General features: G+C 55.6%; 2 protein-coding genes across 2 annotated transcripts in view; one reads left to right on the plus strand and one right to left on the minus strand.

Moving 5' to 3' along the window:
* Window positions 1–5,370: 5,370 nt before the first annotated feature.
* On the plus strand, window positions 5,371–7,490 carry LOC138367992 (uncharacterized). The gene is made up of 2 exons (XM_069330282.1): window positions 5,371–5,379; window positions 6,816–7,490. Exons 1-2 carry the CDS (start codon window positions 5,371–5,373, stop codon window positions 7,488–7,490), a joined length of 684 nt encoding a protein of 227 aa, XP_069186383.1.
* Window positions 7,491–7,715: 225 nt separating this feature from the next.
* Window positions 7,716–15,198, minus strand: part of LOC138367993 (collagen alpha-2(IV) chain-like) — a 19,157-nt gene continuing 11,674 nt past the window's right edge. Inside the window, exons 3-4 of the mRNA XM_069330283.1 lie at window positions 9,040–10,588; window positions 7,716–8,927 (exon numbers count right to left, since the gene is read on the minus strand). Coding sequence (XP_069186384.1) covers window positions 7,716–8,927; window positions 9,040–10,588 — 2,761 coding nt within the window. The remainder of the gene's footprint in view (window positions 8,928–9,039; window positions 10,589–15,198) is intronic.

Genomic DNA, 15,198 nt, shown 5'->3' on the forward strand with positions numbered 1-15,198 from the left:
CCACACCAGGAGAAACATCCGGCTCTCACTCGAGGCCCACACCAGGAGAAACATCCGGCTCTCACTCGAGGCCCACACCAGGAGAAACATCCGGCTCTCACTCGAGGCCCACACCAGGAGAAACATCCGGCTCTCACTCGAGGCCCACACCAGGAGAAACATCCGGCTCTCACTTGAGGCCCACACCAGGAGAAACATCCGGCTCTCACTCGAGGCCCACACCAGGAGAAACATCCGGCTCTCACCTGACCCCCACACCAGGAGAAACATCCGGCTCTCACTCGAGGCCCACACCAGGAGAAACATCCGGCTTTCACTCGAGGCCCACACCAGGAGAAACATCCGGCTCTCACTTGACACCCACACCAGGAGAAACATCCGGCTCTCACTTGACGCCCTCATCAGGAGAAACATCGGGCTCTCACTTGCGGCCCACACCAGGAGAAACCTCCGGCTCTCACTTGAGGCCCACACCAGGAGAAACATCCGGCTCTCACTTAGGCCCTCACCAGGAGAAACATCTGGCTCTCACTTGAGGCCCTCACCAGGAGAAACATCCGGCTCTCACTTGAGACCCACACCAGGAGAAACATCCGGCTCTCACTTGAGGCCAACACCAGGAGAATCATCCGGCTCTCACTTGAGGCCAACACCAGGAGAAACATCCGGCTCGCACTTGAGACCCACACCAGGAGAAACATCCGGCTCTCACTTGAGACCCACACCAGGAGAAACATCCGGCTCTCACTTGAGACCCACACCAGGAGAAACATCTGGCTCTCACTTGAGACGCACATCAGGAGAAACATCCGGCTCTCACTTGAGACCCACACCAGGAGAAACATCCGGCTCGCACTTGAGACCCACACCAGGAGAAACATCCGGCTCTCACTTGAGACCCACACCAGGAGAAACATCCGGCTCTCACTTGAGACCCACACCAGGAGAAACATCCGGCTCTCACTTGAGACGCACATCAGGAGAAACATCCGGCTCTCACTTGAGACCCACACCAGGAGAAACATCCGGCTCGCACTTGAGACCCACACCAGGAGAAACATCCGGCTCTCACTTGAGACCCACACCAGGAGAAACATCTGGCTCTCACTCGAGGCCCACACCAGGAGAAACATCCGGCTCTCACTCGAGGCCCACATCAGGAGAAACATCCGGCTCTCACTTGAGACCCACACCAGGAGAAACATCCGGCTCTCACTTGACCCCCACCAGGAGAAACATCCGGCTCTCACTTGAGACCCACACCAGGAGAAACATCCGGCTCTCACTTGACCCCCACCAGGAGAAACATCCGGCTCTCGCTTGACCCCCACCAGGAGAAACATCCGGCTCTCACTTGAGACCCACACCAGGAGAAACATCCGGCTCTCACTTGACCCCCACCAGGAGAAACATCCGGCTCTCGCTTGACCCCCACCAGGAGAAACATCCGGCTCTCACTTGAGACCCACACCAGGAGAAACATCCGGCTCTCACTTGAGGCCCTCACCAGGAGAAACATCCGGCTCTCACTTGACCCCCACCACGCTACATTCCTTATAATGCTAGCGCCTGACTCACTAGTTACAAGAGGAACATGAACCTGACTTGACCTGTCACTTATTATAACATTTATTTGACTACCAACCTCCTCCATCACTTCTTGGTTCTCTCGCCATCACCATCATCGCTGTGGGAATGTCCCGTCGTTGGTACTGCTGGACCTGCGTCTGCTTGTGGTCCTTCCTTGGTCACCTCTAACGGTCCTCTCACCGTGTGACCGCATCCTCTCAAATGGAGAGGATGCCAGAGACTTACTCGGCACTGACCCTATGGCAAAGAGGATAAAAACACGTAAGATACTGAAGAAATATCTGGCTGGGTGATGAACAACTTTCGCAAGCCTGCAATGTCCATAATGGACTGTTTCCGTCAGCCTTGTTCGGGACGTTGAGGGTACGACAACCTGAGCACATACCTCTGAGGTCTGGGTAGTTTTTGGTTGATTCCGTGGGCACTGCACCTTATCTTTCCGAAAGTACGGGTAACCTGCGATCACACCAGTCTCTAGGATATTTGTGGTTACTTTCACTTAGGGTCGCTTCTCTGGCTCAGTTTTCCAGGTCGCTCTAGTCCAGTGCCTCGGTTCGGGGTTAGAGTCGAGAATGCTCGATGGAGTGCTGTCAACAACCCTTGGGATAGATGTAGGATTAGGCAAGCCATTTAATCTCAAATGCGTCTGTGCCTGAGATTTGGTTTGTACTGCTACCACAGGTCTGGCCACCTTTTTCAACCGGATCGTCCACAACCATGGGATGGTTACCATCCAAACTCAAAGCTAAGACTTAGCCCGTAAGACCTCTATCCCTTATATAGGAAGATGATCCACTGCTACCAAAGTACACTTGCCATTGAAATATGGCGATTCCAAATGTTCTACCAAAGGAGCAACGTACCAATTCGAGGGAAACCCACCAAAATAACTCTGTTTCTCATCAGTAGGCACGTCCTCAGGTAAAGAGAATCATTACAGACCTGTTAGTCTGGTCACTCGACACATACCCTTTTGAAGTGTAGGGGACAAACAACTAAACAATGGTTTTCTCTATTTGTGCACAGAGAATGGGTTTCTACTGGTGGTGTCACAACTCACCAGCATAACCTCCCTGTGCGGTCGTTACCTGTCCTGCTTCTACACTTAGCAGACATGTGTCCCTCTCTTCCCGCAGGTCCAACACACTATGTCTCTCCTTGGACTAGTTCGTCTTGGACTACCAGGGAGTGTCTTCACGGCACCACCTGAGACGGTCTTCTTTTCCGGCTTATAATTCAACAATGGTTCTGAGTAGCTCTTCGGAACATACCTGGTAGAGGGTCTATGGGTTAGACTAGATTCTTCAGCCATGGTGGCTGCAGCACCCAAGGTCTCCACTTGTTGTTCCTTTCAGTATGTCTTTAGATCACCGGAAAAACATTCTTTGAAATCTTCTAATAAGACGAGTTGTTCCAGTTCTTCTTTGGTCTCCACCTTACGAGATGCGCACCATTCGTAAAACAGCCGCTCCTTAATACATGCGAACTCTGTAAAGATGTGCTCTGATGTCTTCTTAAGGTTGCAAAACTTCTGCCTATATGCTTCAGGCACCAACTGGTAAGCCATCAGCACCACCTTCTTGACAGCGTCGTAATCACTAGAGTTACTAGTTACAGTGTGGGGTACGCTGTTTGGGCTTTTCCAGTCAGCACTGACTGGATCATAATTGCCCAATTGTCTTTTGACCAGTCTAATGATGCAGCTACGTTTTTAAAGGCAGCAAAGAAGTTAAACACCTTCTCATTGAACTTCGGCACCATTTTCATGTTCCGCACTGGGTCGAAACCACTGGTGTTTCTTTTACCACTTAATCTTAGCATTTCCAATTCGTGTTGCCTTTCTCTCTCCTTTTCTTTTTCTCTCTTCTCTTTCTCTCCTTTCTTCTATTTCCAAACGTTTCATTTCCATTTCCCTCTCTTCTCTTTCTTTCTCTTCTCTTTCTTTCTGTTCTCTCTCTCTTCTTTGTTCTCTTTCTCGCACCTTTTCGTCTCTCTCTAGTTCTCTTTCCAACCGTTTCAACTCTATTTCACGATTTATCTCTAATTCTCGCATTTTCACTGTCAAGAGTGACTTTAAGGTCACCTGGGTCACTCTCACCATCACTTCCCTGGTCTTCCTTTTCAGTGGACGCCATAACACTCTCTCCTTTACTAGGGACTTTGCTTTCCTGCTTGCTGTTAGGTTTTAAATGCCTATTCACCTTAGAGAGGATCTCAACACGCGAATCTCGATCGCTCACCTTAATCTCAAGGTAGGCACTTAGTAACACTAACTCAGGTTTTCCAAGATGTTTTAATTTGGGGAGACAGTTCTCCTGGTTTAGGAACTCCTGAACATCGTCCAGAGTATCACTGGTCTGTTTCTCGGCCATTGTTCACTTTTTGTAACGCCGCACTCAGTCAAGTAACACTGCACTTAACACTTACACTAAAAATGGAAATGAAATCTATACAAGAGAATTGAACTAATCACTTTACCAAATCTATCAAATTTACCTGACAAGAAGTCGGATCCCGCTGGGGATGCCAATTATGTTACGACTTGCTTGAGCCAGTAACTGGATTCCTTCTGTGTAATGTGCCTTATAGCCTCTTCTTCTATGATTCCATCCCAAGTCAATGGTGAGTTCTCAAGAATTGGCGGTTGGAAGTAATAGTGCAAGGAATAAAGGGGGGGGGGGAGTAAACAAGACACAATTATACTTTAACCAATATATTATCATTCGAAGTATAACTATCAGTCCAGTCCAGTATAACTTTACCAGTCTCCGTGGTGTAGTGGTAAGACACTCACCTGGCATTCCGCGAGCGCTTTGTCATGGGTTCGTATCCTGGCCGGGGAGGATTTACTGGGCGCAAATCCTTAACTGTAGCCTCTGTTTAACTCAACAGTAAAATATCTACTTGGTTGTAAAACCGATTCTTCGTGGGGGTCGTATTCCAGGGACCTGCCCGAAACGCTATGATACTAGTGGCTGTACAAGAATGTAACAACTCTTGTATATATCTCAAAAAAAAACTTATGTACACAGTGTCTCCTTCACAAAGGACACTTAATACCTCTGCCGTGTTCATCAATCCCGGTGAGTCCACTATCTCCAAATACACGTCGTCCACGTTCAATGGTAATCACCGGCGAGTTCACCTTCCTCAACATGGACCAGTCCACTCACCATAGTGTCACCAAGTCCTAATACCCCACATCTGCTCTCCAGCGACACACTGGCAGAGGGCTTCAGCAACACACTGGCAGAGGGCTTCAGCAACACACTGGCAGAGGGCTTCAGCAACACACTGGCAGAGGGCTTCAGCAACACACTGGCAGAGGGCTTCAGCAACACACTGGCAGAGGGCTTCAGCGACACACTGGCAGAGGGCTTCAGCGACACACTGGCAGAGGGCTTCAGCGACACACTGGCAGAGGGCTTCAGCAACACACTGGCAGAGGGCTTCAGCGACACACTGGCAGAGGGCTTCAGCAACACACTGGCAGAGGGCTTCAGCAACATGCTGACAGAGGGCTTCAGCAACACGCTGGCAGAGGGCTTCAGCAACACACTGGCAGAGGGCTTCAGCAACACACTGGCAGAGGGCTTCAGCAACATGCTGACAGAGGGCTTCAGCAACACGCTGGCAGAGGGCTTCAGCAACACGCTGACAAAGGGTCACAAATAATCACGTCCAGCGGGTCTCTAACACCCTGGCACAAGTCTCTAGCAACCCACTAGCAGCACTTCTCAGCAGATGACCACTACTGTCGTCTTGTAACTCCTCTTGGCCATGTCTCAGGTACGTCGGTCCACACAACACTGCACAAGTACTGCAGCCAACACATGGCTTACTACCGACGGCGGCCACTTGACCTCACAGGAAACAAGTCTGGAGTTCTGGACTGCCCAAGGTGAACTACCTTCCACAGCACAATAGACTCTTCACGCCACCTCTGTGAACATAAAAGTCATTAGCCAGAGAGAAAGATTACAGGGAGAATATAGGATGGCAACCTTTCACTGGGGAACTGTGAAATGTAATCGAATGCACAATCTAGATGGCGTTGTTATCATTACTTCACTCACCAGGGGTCATCATCATCGACCTCACCTCCTTACTGAGGTATGAAATAGAAGCCTTCCACAGACGCCACACCTCTGCCAACAGATGGCGTTGTCTTAGTCTTAATGCCTTGGAGTTGGAGTGGAGGTCCATATAGATAGCATCGGTATCACCACACCTTACTCCGTAGAAAGAGTTAATATCGTAACAGTCATACAGGGCCATACGTTTGCCAGTGCAGGCTACTGAACATATGGCCCTGTATGACTAACCATCCTGCGAGACGAGAACTTTTAGTATCACTGCTGCCTTATTCACTCTTGGGTTGATGATGTTGTCCTCATAATGCACCCAGAGTCTGCCAGTGCAAACTACTGATCACATTTCTCTGTATGACTAACTATCCTGTGTGATGGAAAATTTTTAGCATCTCGGAGCTAGTTTTGTGACACACTGTACTCCTCTTCATATAGTCTAGGGCAGCTGCACAAATGCAGATGTACCTAATGTGTTAATACAAAAATAAAAAATCCCTCCCCTCCCATCATGCCCCCACTCTCCCCTCCCATCATGCCCCCACTCTCCCCTCCCATCATGCCCCCACTCTCCCCTCCCATCATGCCCCCACTCTCCCCTAACATCATGCCCCCACTCTCCCCTCCCATCATGCCCCCACTCTCCCCTCCCATCATGCCCCCACTCTCCCCTCCCATCATGCCCCCACTCTCCCCTCCCATCATGCCCCCACTCTCCCCTCCCATCATGCCCCCACTCTCCCCTCCCATCATGCCCCCACTCTCCCCTCCCATCATGCCCCCACTCTCCCCTCCCATCATGCCCCCACTCTCCCCTCCCATCATGCCCCCACTCTCCCCTCCCATCATGCCCCCACTCTCCCCTCCCATCATGCTTCCACTCTCCCCTCCCATCATGCCCCCACTCTCCCCTCCCATCATGCCCCCACTCTCCCCTCCCATCATGCCCCCACTCTCCCCTCCCATCATGCCTCCACTCTCCCCTCCCATCATGCCTCCACTCTCCCCTCCCATCATGCCTCCACTCTCCCCTCCCATCATGCCCCCACTCTCCCCTCCCATCATGCCCCCACTCTCCCCTCCCACCCTCCCTGACACTAGACCATTAATACCGTTTTTTCCTCCCATTGGCACCAGACCATTAGTGCCACCCAGCCCAACCCCGCCACTCCCACCCTAACACAAACCCAGCCTCCCACGCCCGCCCACCCAGCCTCCCACACCCGCCCACCCAGCCTCCCACTCCCGCCCACCCAGCCTCCCACGCCCGCCCACCAAGCCTCCCACTCCCGCCCACCAAGCCTCCCACTCCCGCCCACCAAGCCTCCCACTCCCGCCCACCAAGCCTCCCACTCCCGCCCACCCAGCCTCCCACTCCCGCCCACCCAGCCTCCCACTCCCGCCCACCCAGCCTCCCACTCCCGCCCACCCAGCCTCCCACTCCCGCCCACCAAGCCTCCCACTCCCGCCCACCCAGCCTCCCACTCCCGCCCACCCAGCCTCCCACTCCCGCCCACCCAGCCTCCCACGCCCGCCCACCCAGCCTCCCACGCCCGCCCACCCAGCCTCCCACGCCCGCCCACCCAGCCTCCCACGCCCGCCCACCCAGCCTCCTACGACCGCCCACCCAGCCTCCCACGCCCGCCCACCCAGCCTCCCACGCCCGCCCACCCAGCCTCCCACGCCCGCCCACCCAGCCTCCCACGCCCGCCCACCCAGCCTCCCACGCCCGCCCACCCAGCCTCCTACGACCGCCCACCCAGCCTATCACGTTTAAACGTCCACCTACCCAACATTCCACGCCCACCTTGAGTCCCACGCTCACCCACCATCATGCCTCCCCAAACCCACTGCACCCCTACGCCCACCCCGCCACCACGCCCACCCCGCCACCACGCCCACCCCGCCACCACGCCCACCCTGGCACTTTACCCGCGTCACACGCCATTAAGAGCAGGGATGGTGGTGATGCTAATGACAGCAATAATCAATGTTGTAAATTAGCAGCAAGATACCACCATGAATACACACCCGTCCCTACCGGCCGCCCGTCCCTGGCAGGCCGCCCGTCCCTGGCAGGCCGCCCGTCCCTGGCAGGCCGCCCGTCCCTGGCAGGCCGCCCGTCCCTGGCAGGCCGCCCGTCCCTGGCAGGCCGCACATCCCTGGCAGGCCGCCCGTCCCTGGCAGGCCGCCCGTCCCTGGCAGGCCGCCCGTCCCTGGTAGGCCGCCCATCCCTGGCAGGCCGCCCGTCCCTGGCAGGCCGCCCATCCCTGGCAGGCCGCCCGTCCCTGGCAGGCCGCCCGTCCCTGGCAGGCCGCCCGTCCCTGGCAGGCCGCCCGTCCCTAGCAGGCCGCCCGTCCCTGGCAGGCCGCCCATCCCTGGCAGGCCGCCCGTCCCTGGCAGGCCGCCCGTCCCTGGCAGGCCGCCCATCCCTGGCAGGCCGCCCGTCCCTGGCAGGCCGCCCGTCCCTGGCAGGCCGCCCGTCCCTGGCAGGCTGCGCGTCCCTGGCAGGCCGCCCGTCCGTGGCAGGTCGTCCGTCCCTGGCAGGTCGCCCGTCCGTGGCAGGCCGCCCGTCCGTAGCAGGTCGCCCGTCCCTGGCAGGTCGCCCGTCCCTGGCAGGCCGCCCGTCCCTAGCAGGTCGCCCGTCCGTGGCAGGTCGCCCGTCCGTGGCAGGTCGCGCGTCCCTGGCAGGTCGCCCGTCCCTGGCAGGTCGCCCGTCCGTGGCAGGTCGCGCGTCCCTGGCAGGCCGCCCGTCCCTGGCAAGCCGCCCGTCCCTGGCAGGGCGCCCGTCCCAGGCAGGTCGCGCGTCCCTGACAGGCCGCCCGTCCCAAGCAGGTCGCGCGTCCCAGGCAGGCCGCCCGTCCCTGGCAGGCCTCCCGTCCCTGGCAAGCTGCCCGTCCCAGGCAGGTCGCCCGTCCCTGGCAGGCCGCCCGTCCCAGGCAGGTCGCCCGTCCCTGGCAGGCCGCCCGTCCCAGGCAGGTCGCCCGTCCCAGGCAGGTCGCGCGTCCCTGTCAGGCCGCCCGTCCCTGGCAGGGCGCCCGTCCGTGGCAGGTCGCCGTCCGTGGCAGGTCGCCCGTCCGTGGCAGGTCGCCCGTCCCTGGCAGGTCGCCCGTCCCTGGCTGGTCGCCCGTCCGTGGCAGGTCGCCCGTCCGTGGCAGGTCGCCCGTCCCAGGCAGGTCGCGCGTCCCTGTCAGGCCGCCCGTCCCAGGCAGGCCGCCCGTCCCTGGCAGGCCGCCCGTCCCTGGCAAGCTGCCCGTCCCAGGCAGGTCGCCCGTCCCTGGCAGGGCGCCCGTCCCTGGCAAGCCGCCCGTCCCTGGCAAGCCGCCCGTCCCAGGCAGGTCGCGCGTCCCTGGCAGGTCGCCGTCCGTGGCAGGTCGCCCGTCCGTGGCAGGTCGCCCGTCCCTGGCAGGTCGCCCGTCCCTGGCTGGTCGCCCGTCCGTGGCAGGTCGCCCGTCCGTGGCAGGTCGCCCGTCCCAGGCAGGTCGCCCGTCCGTGGCAGGCCGCCCGTCCCAGGCAGGTCGCCCGTCCGTGGCAGGCCGCCCGTCCCAGGCAGGTCGCCCGTCACAGGCAGGCCGCCCGTCCATGGCAGGTCGCCCGTCCGTGGCAGGTCGCCCGTCCGTGGCAGGCCGCCCGTCCCAGGCAGGCCGCCCGTCCCAGGCAGGCCGCCCGTCCATGGCAGGTCGCCCGTCCGTGGCAGGCCGCCCGTTCCAGGCAGGTCGCCCGTTCCAGGCAGGCCGCCCGTCCATGGCAGGTCGCCCGTCCGTGGCAGGTCGCCCGTCCGTGGCAGGCCGCCCGTCCCAGGCAGGCCGCCCGTCCCAGGCAGGCCGCCCGTCCATGGCAGGTCGCCCGTCCGTGGCAGGTCGCCCGTCCCAGGCAGGCCGCCCGTCCCAGGCAGGTCGCCCGTCCCAGGCAGGCCGCCCGTCCCTGGCAGGGCGCCCATCCCTGGCAGGTCGCTCGTCCCAGGCAGGTCGCGCGTCCCTGGCAGGCCGCCCGTCCCTGGCAGGGCGCCCGTCCGTGGCAGGTCGCGCGCCCCAGGCAGGTCGCGCGCCCCTGGCAGGTCGCCCGTCCCTGGCAGGTCGCCCGTCCCTGGCAGGCCGCCCGTCCCTGGCAGGCCGCCCGTCCCTGGCAGGCCGCCCGTTCCTGGCAGGTCGCGCGTCCCTGGCAGGTCGCCCGTCTCTGGCAGGTCGCCCGTCCCTGGCAGGTCGCCCGTCCGTGGCAGGCCGCCCGTCCGTGTCAGGTCGCCCGTCCGTGGCAGGCCGCCCGTCCCTGGCAGGCCGCCCGTCCCAGGCAGGTCGCTCGTCCCTGGCAGGTCGCCCGTCCGTGGCAGGTCGCCCGTCCCTGGCAGGTCGCCCGTCCCTGGCAGGCCGCCCGTCCCTGGCAGGGCGCCCGTCCCTGGCAGGTCGCCCGTCCCTGGCAGGCCGCCCGTCCCTGGCAGGGCGCCCGTCCCTGGCAGGTCGCTCGTCCCAGGCAGGTCGCGCGTCCCTGGCAGGCCGCCCGTCCCTGGCAGGTCGCTCGTCCCAGGCAGGTCGCGCGTCCCTGGCAGGCCGCCCGTCCCTGGCAGGGCGCCCGTCCCTGGCAGGTCGCTCGTCCCAGGCAGGTCGCGCGTCCCTGGCAGGCCGCCCGTCCCTGGCAGGGCGCCCGTCCCTGGCAGGTCGCTCGTCCCAGGCAGGTCGCGCGTCCCTGGCAGGCCGCCCGTCCCTGGCAGGGCGCCCGTCCCTGGCAGGTCGCTCGTCCCAGGCAGGTCGCGCGTCCCTGGCAGGCCGCCCGTCCCTGGCAGGCCGCCCGTCCCTGGCAGGTCGCTCGTCCCAGGCAGGTCGCGCGTCCCTGGCAGGCCGCCCGTCCCTGGCAGGCCGCCCGTCCCTGGCAGGTCGCGCGTCCTTGGCAGGCCGCCCGCGCACCAGATTTTTTTACTAATTTGAATTAATCAGAATTAAAAAAAAAATATTATTTTTTCCCCAGAATAAATATTTCATGTTAAAGGAATGGTGAAGAGAGCGAGAAGCCGCTTTATTGGTTGTATTTGTAACAGAAACGCTATGCGTTATAGTGCCTTTAGGTATTGTATGTACTAGCTCTATCTATAAATCCATCAGAATGTTTGTAACTGCATCTATGTATGTACTTTTCCTAAATAAAATATTATTATTATTATTATTATTATTATTATTATTATTATTATTATTATTATTATTATTATTATTATTATTATTATTATTCGACCAATCCTTTATAAATACGACGCATTTATACAAATGTAAATTCCGTAATATTTCCCCTTTTAAATGTGTCAGAAATACATCGTTCTTTATACTGTATAGCAGCAGTTCTTATTTTAGTTATCCTTAAGTAAAAGTTCCCGTTGTTCCTTGTTAGTGGTGACCCGTCCTCCTCGCCCGTCCTGATCCCCGGTGTCTTCCCGGCGCCCTCCCGCCCATCCTCTTAGTGCTAGTTATTGTGCACCCCATACTCTTCCTGTGAGTGGTAGTTATTGTGCACCCCATACTCTTCCTGTGAGTGCTAGTTATTGTGCACCCCATACTCGTCCTGTGAGTGGTAGTTATTGTGCACCCCATACTCTTCCTGTGAGTGCTAGTTATTGTGCACCCCATACTCTTCCTGTGAGTGGTAGTTATTGTGCACCCCATACTCTTCCTGTGAGTGCTAGTTATTGTGCACCCCATACTCGTCCTGTGAGCGGTAGTTATTGTGTACCCCATACTCTTCCTGTGAGTGGTAGTTATTGTGCACCCCATACTCTTCCTGTGAGCGGTAGTTATTGTGCACCCCATACTCTTCCTGTGAGTGGTAGTTATTGTGCACCCCATACTCTTCCTGTGAGTGGTAGTTATTGTGCACCCCATAGTCTTCCTGTGAGTGATATCTATTGTGCACCCCATACTCTTCCTGTGAGTGATAGTTATTGTGCACCCCATACTCTTCCTGTGAGTGATATTTATTGTGCACCCCATACTCTTCCTGTGAGTGGTAGTTATTGTGCACCCCATACTCTTCCTGTGAGTGGTAGTTATTGTGCACCCCATACTCTTCCTGTGAGTGGTAGTTATTGTGCACCCCATACTCTTCCTGTGAGTGGTAGTTATTGTGCACCCCATACTCTTCCTGTGAGTGATATCTATTGTGCACCCCATACTCTTCCTGTGAGTGATAGTTATTGTGCACCCCATACTCTTCCTGTGAGTGATATTTATTGTGCACCCCATACTCTTCCTGTGAGTGGTAGTTATTGTGCACCCCATACTCTTCCTGTGAGTGGTAGTTATTGTGCACCCCATACTCTTCTGGGAGTGGTAGTTATTGTGCACCCCATACTCTTCCTGTGAGTGGTAGTTATTGTGCACCCCATACTCTTCCTGTGAGCGGTAGTTATTGTGCACCCCATACTCTTCCTGTGAGTGGTAGTTATTGTGCACCCCATACTCTTCCTGTGAGCGGTAGTTATTGTGCACCCCATACTCTTCCTGTGAGTGGTAGTTATTGTGCACCCCATACTCTTCCTGTGAGTGGTAGTTATTGTGCACCCCATACTCTTCCTGTGAGTGATATCTATTGTGCACCCCATACTCTTCCTGTGAGTGATAGTTATTGTGCACCCCATACTCTTCCTGTGAGTGATATTTATTGTGCACCCCATACTCTTCCTGTGAGTGGTAGTTATTGTGCACCACATACTCTTCCTGTGAGTGGTAGTTATTGTTCACCCCATACTCTTCCTGTGAGTGATAGTTATTGTGCACCCCATACTCTTCCTGTGAGTGGTAGTTATTGTGCACCCCATACTCTTCCTGTGAGTGGTAGTTATTGTGCACGCCATACTCTTCCTGTGAGTGATATCTATTGTGCACCCCATACTCTTCCTGTGAGTGATAGTTATTGTGCACCCCATACTCTTCCTGTGAGTGATATTTATTGTACACCCCATACTCTTCCTATGAGTGGTAGTTATTGTGCACCCCATACTCTTCCTGTGAGTGGTAGTTATTGTGCACCCCATACTCTTCCTGTGGGTGGTAGTTATTGTGCACCCCATACTCTTCCTGTGAGTGGTAGTTATTGTGCACCCTATACTCTTCCTGTGGGTGGTAGTTATTGTGCACCCCATACTCTTCCTGTGAGTGGTAATTATTGCGCACCCCATACTCTTCCTGTGAGTGGTAGTTATTGTGCACCCCATACTCTTCCTGTGAGTGGTAGTTATTGTGCACCCCATACTCTTCCTCTGAGTGGCAGTTATTGTGCACCCCATACTCTTCCTGTGGGTGGTAGTTATTGTGCACCCCATACTCTTCCTGTGAGTGGTAGTTATTGTGCACCCCATACTCTTCCTGTGAGCGGTAGTTATTGTGCACCCCATACTCTTCCTGTGAGTGGTAGTTATTGTGCACCCCATACTCTTCCTGTGGGTGGTAGGTATTGTGCACCCCATACTCTTCCTGTGAGTGGTAGTTATTGTGCACCCCATACTCTTCCTGTGGGTGGTAGTTATTGTGCACCCCATACTCTTCCTGTGAGTGGTAGTTATTGTGCACCCCATACTCTTCCTGTGAGTGGTAGTTATTGTGCACCCCATACTCTTCCTGTGAGTTGTAGTTATTGTGCACCCCATACTCTTCCTGTGAGTGATATTTATTGTGCACCCCATACTCTTCCTGTGAGTGGTAGTTATTGTGCACCCCCATACTCTTCCTGTGGGTGGTAGTTATTGGGCACCCCATACTCTTCCTGTGAGTGGTAGTTATTGTGCACCCCATACTCTTCCTGTGAGTGGTAGTTATTGTGCACCCCATACTCTTCCTGTGGGTGGTAGTTATTGTGCACCCCATACTCTTCCTGTGAGTGGTAGTTATTGTGCACCCCATACTCTTCCTGTGAGTGATATTTATTGTGCACCCCATACTCTTCCTGTGAGTGGTAGTTATTGTGCACCCCATACTCTTCCTGTGGGTGGTAGTTGTTGTGCACCCCATACTCTTCCTGTGAGTGGTAGTTATTGTGCACCCCATACTCTTCCTGTGAGTGGTAGTTATTGTGCACCCCATACTCTTCCTGTGAGTGGTAGTTATTGTGCACCCCATACTCTTCCTGTGAGTGGTAGTTATTGTGCACCCCATACTCTTCCTGTGAGTGATATTTATTGTGCACCCCATACTCTTCCTGTGAGTGGTAGTTATTGTGCACCCAATACTCTTCCTGTGAGTGGTAGTTATTGTGCACCCCATACTCTTCCTGTGAGTGATATTTATTGTGCACCCCATACTCTTCCTGTGAGTGGTAGTTATTGTGCACCCCATACTCTTCCTGTGGGTGGTAGTTATTGTGCACCCCATACTCTTCCTGTGAGTGGTAGTTATTGTGCACCCCATACTCTTCCTGTGAGTGGTAGTTATTGTGCACCCCATACTCTTCCTGTGGGTGGTAGTTATTGTGCACCCCATACTCTTCCTGTCAGTGGTAGTTATTGTGCACCCCATACTCTTCCTGTGAGTGGTAGTTATTGTGCACCCCATACTCTTCCTGTGGGTGGTAGTTATTGTGCACCCCATACTCTTCCTGTGAGTGGTAGTTATTGTGCACCCCATACTCTTCCTGTGGGTGGTAGTTATTGTGCACCCAATACTCTTCCTGTGAGTGGTAGTTATTGTGCACCCCATACTCTTCCTGTGAGTGATATTTATTGTGCACCCCATACTCTTCCTGTGAGTGGTAGTTATTGTGCACCCCATACTCTTCCTGTGGGTGGTAGTTATTGTGCACCCCATACTCTTCCTGTGAGTGGTAGTTATTGTGCACCCCATACTCTTCCTGTGAGCGGTAGTTATTGTGCACCCCATACTCTTCCTGTGAGTGGTAGTTATTGTGCACCCCATACTCTTCCTGTGGGTGGTAGGTATTGTGCACCCCATACTCTTCCTGTGAGTGGTAGTTATTGTGCACCCCATACTCTTCCTGTGGGTGGTAGTTATTGTGCACCCCATACTCTTTCTGTGAGTGGTAGTTATTGTGCACCCCATACTCTTCCTGTGAGTGGTAGTTATTGTGCACCCCATACTCTTCCTGTGAGTGGTAGTTATTGTGCACCCCATACTCTTCCTGTGAGTGATATTTATTGTGCACCCCATACACTTCCTGTGAGTGGTAGTTATTGTGCACCCCATACTCTTCCTGTGGGTGGTAGTTATTGTGCACCCCATACTCTTCCTGTGAGTGGTAGTTATTGTGCACCCCATACTCTTCCTGTGAGTGGTAGTTATTGTGCACCCCATACTCTTCCTGTGGGTGGTAGTTATTGTGCACCCCATACTCTTCCTGTGAGTGGTAGTTATTGTGCACCCCATACTCTTCCTGTGGGTGGTAGTTAATGTGCACCCAATACTCTTCCTGTGAGTGGTAGTTATTGTGCACCCCATACTCTTCCTGTGAGTGATATTTATTGTGCACCCCCATACTCTTCCTGAGAGTGGTAGTTATTGTGCACCCCATACTCTTCCTGTGGTGGTAGTTA

This window comes from Procambarus clarkii, chromosome 24, assembly GCF_040958095.1.
Source record: "Procambarus clarkii isolate CNS0578487 chromosome 24, FALCON_Pclarkii_2.0, whole genome shotgun sequence".
NCBI lineage: Eukaryota > Metazoa > Arthropoda > Malacostraca > Decapoda > Cambaridae > Procambarus > Procambarus clarkii.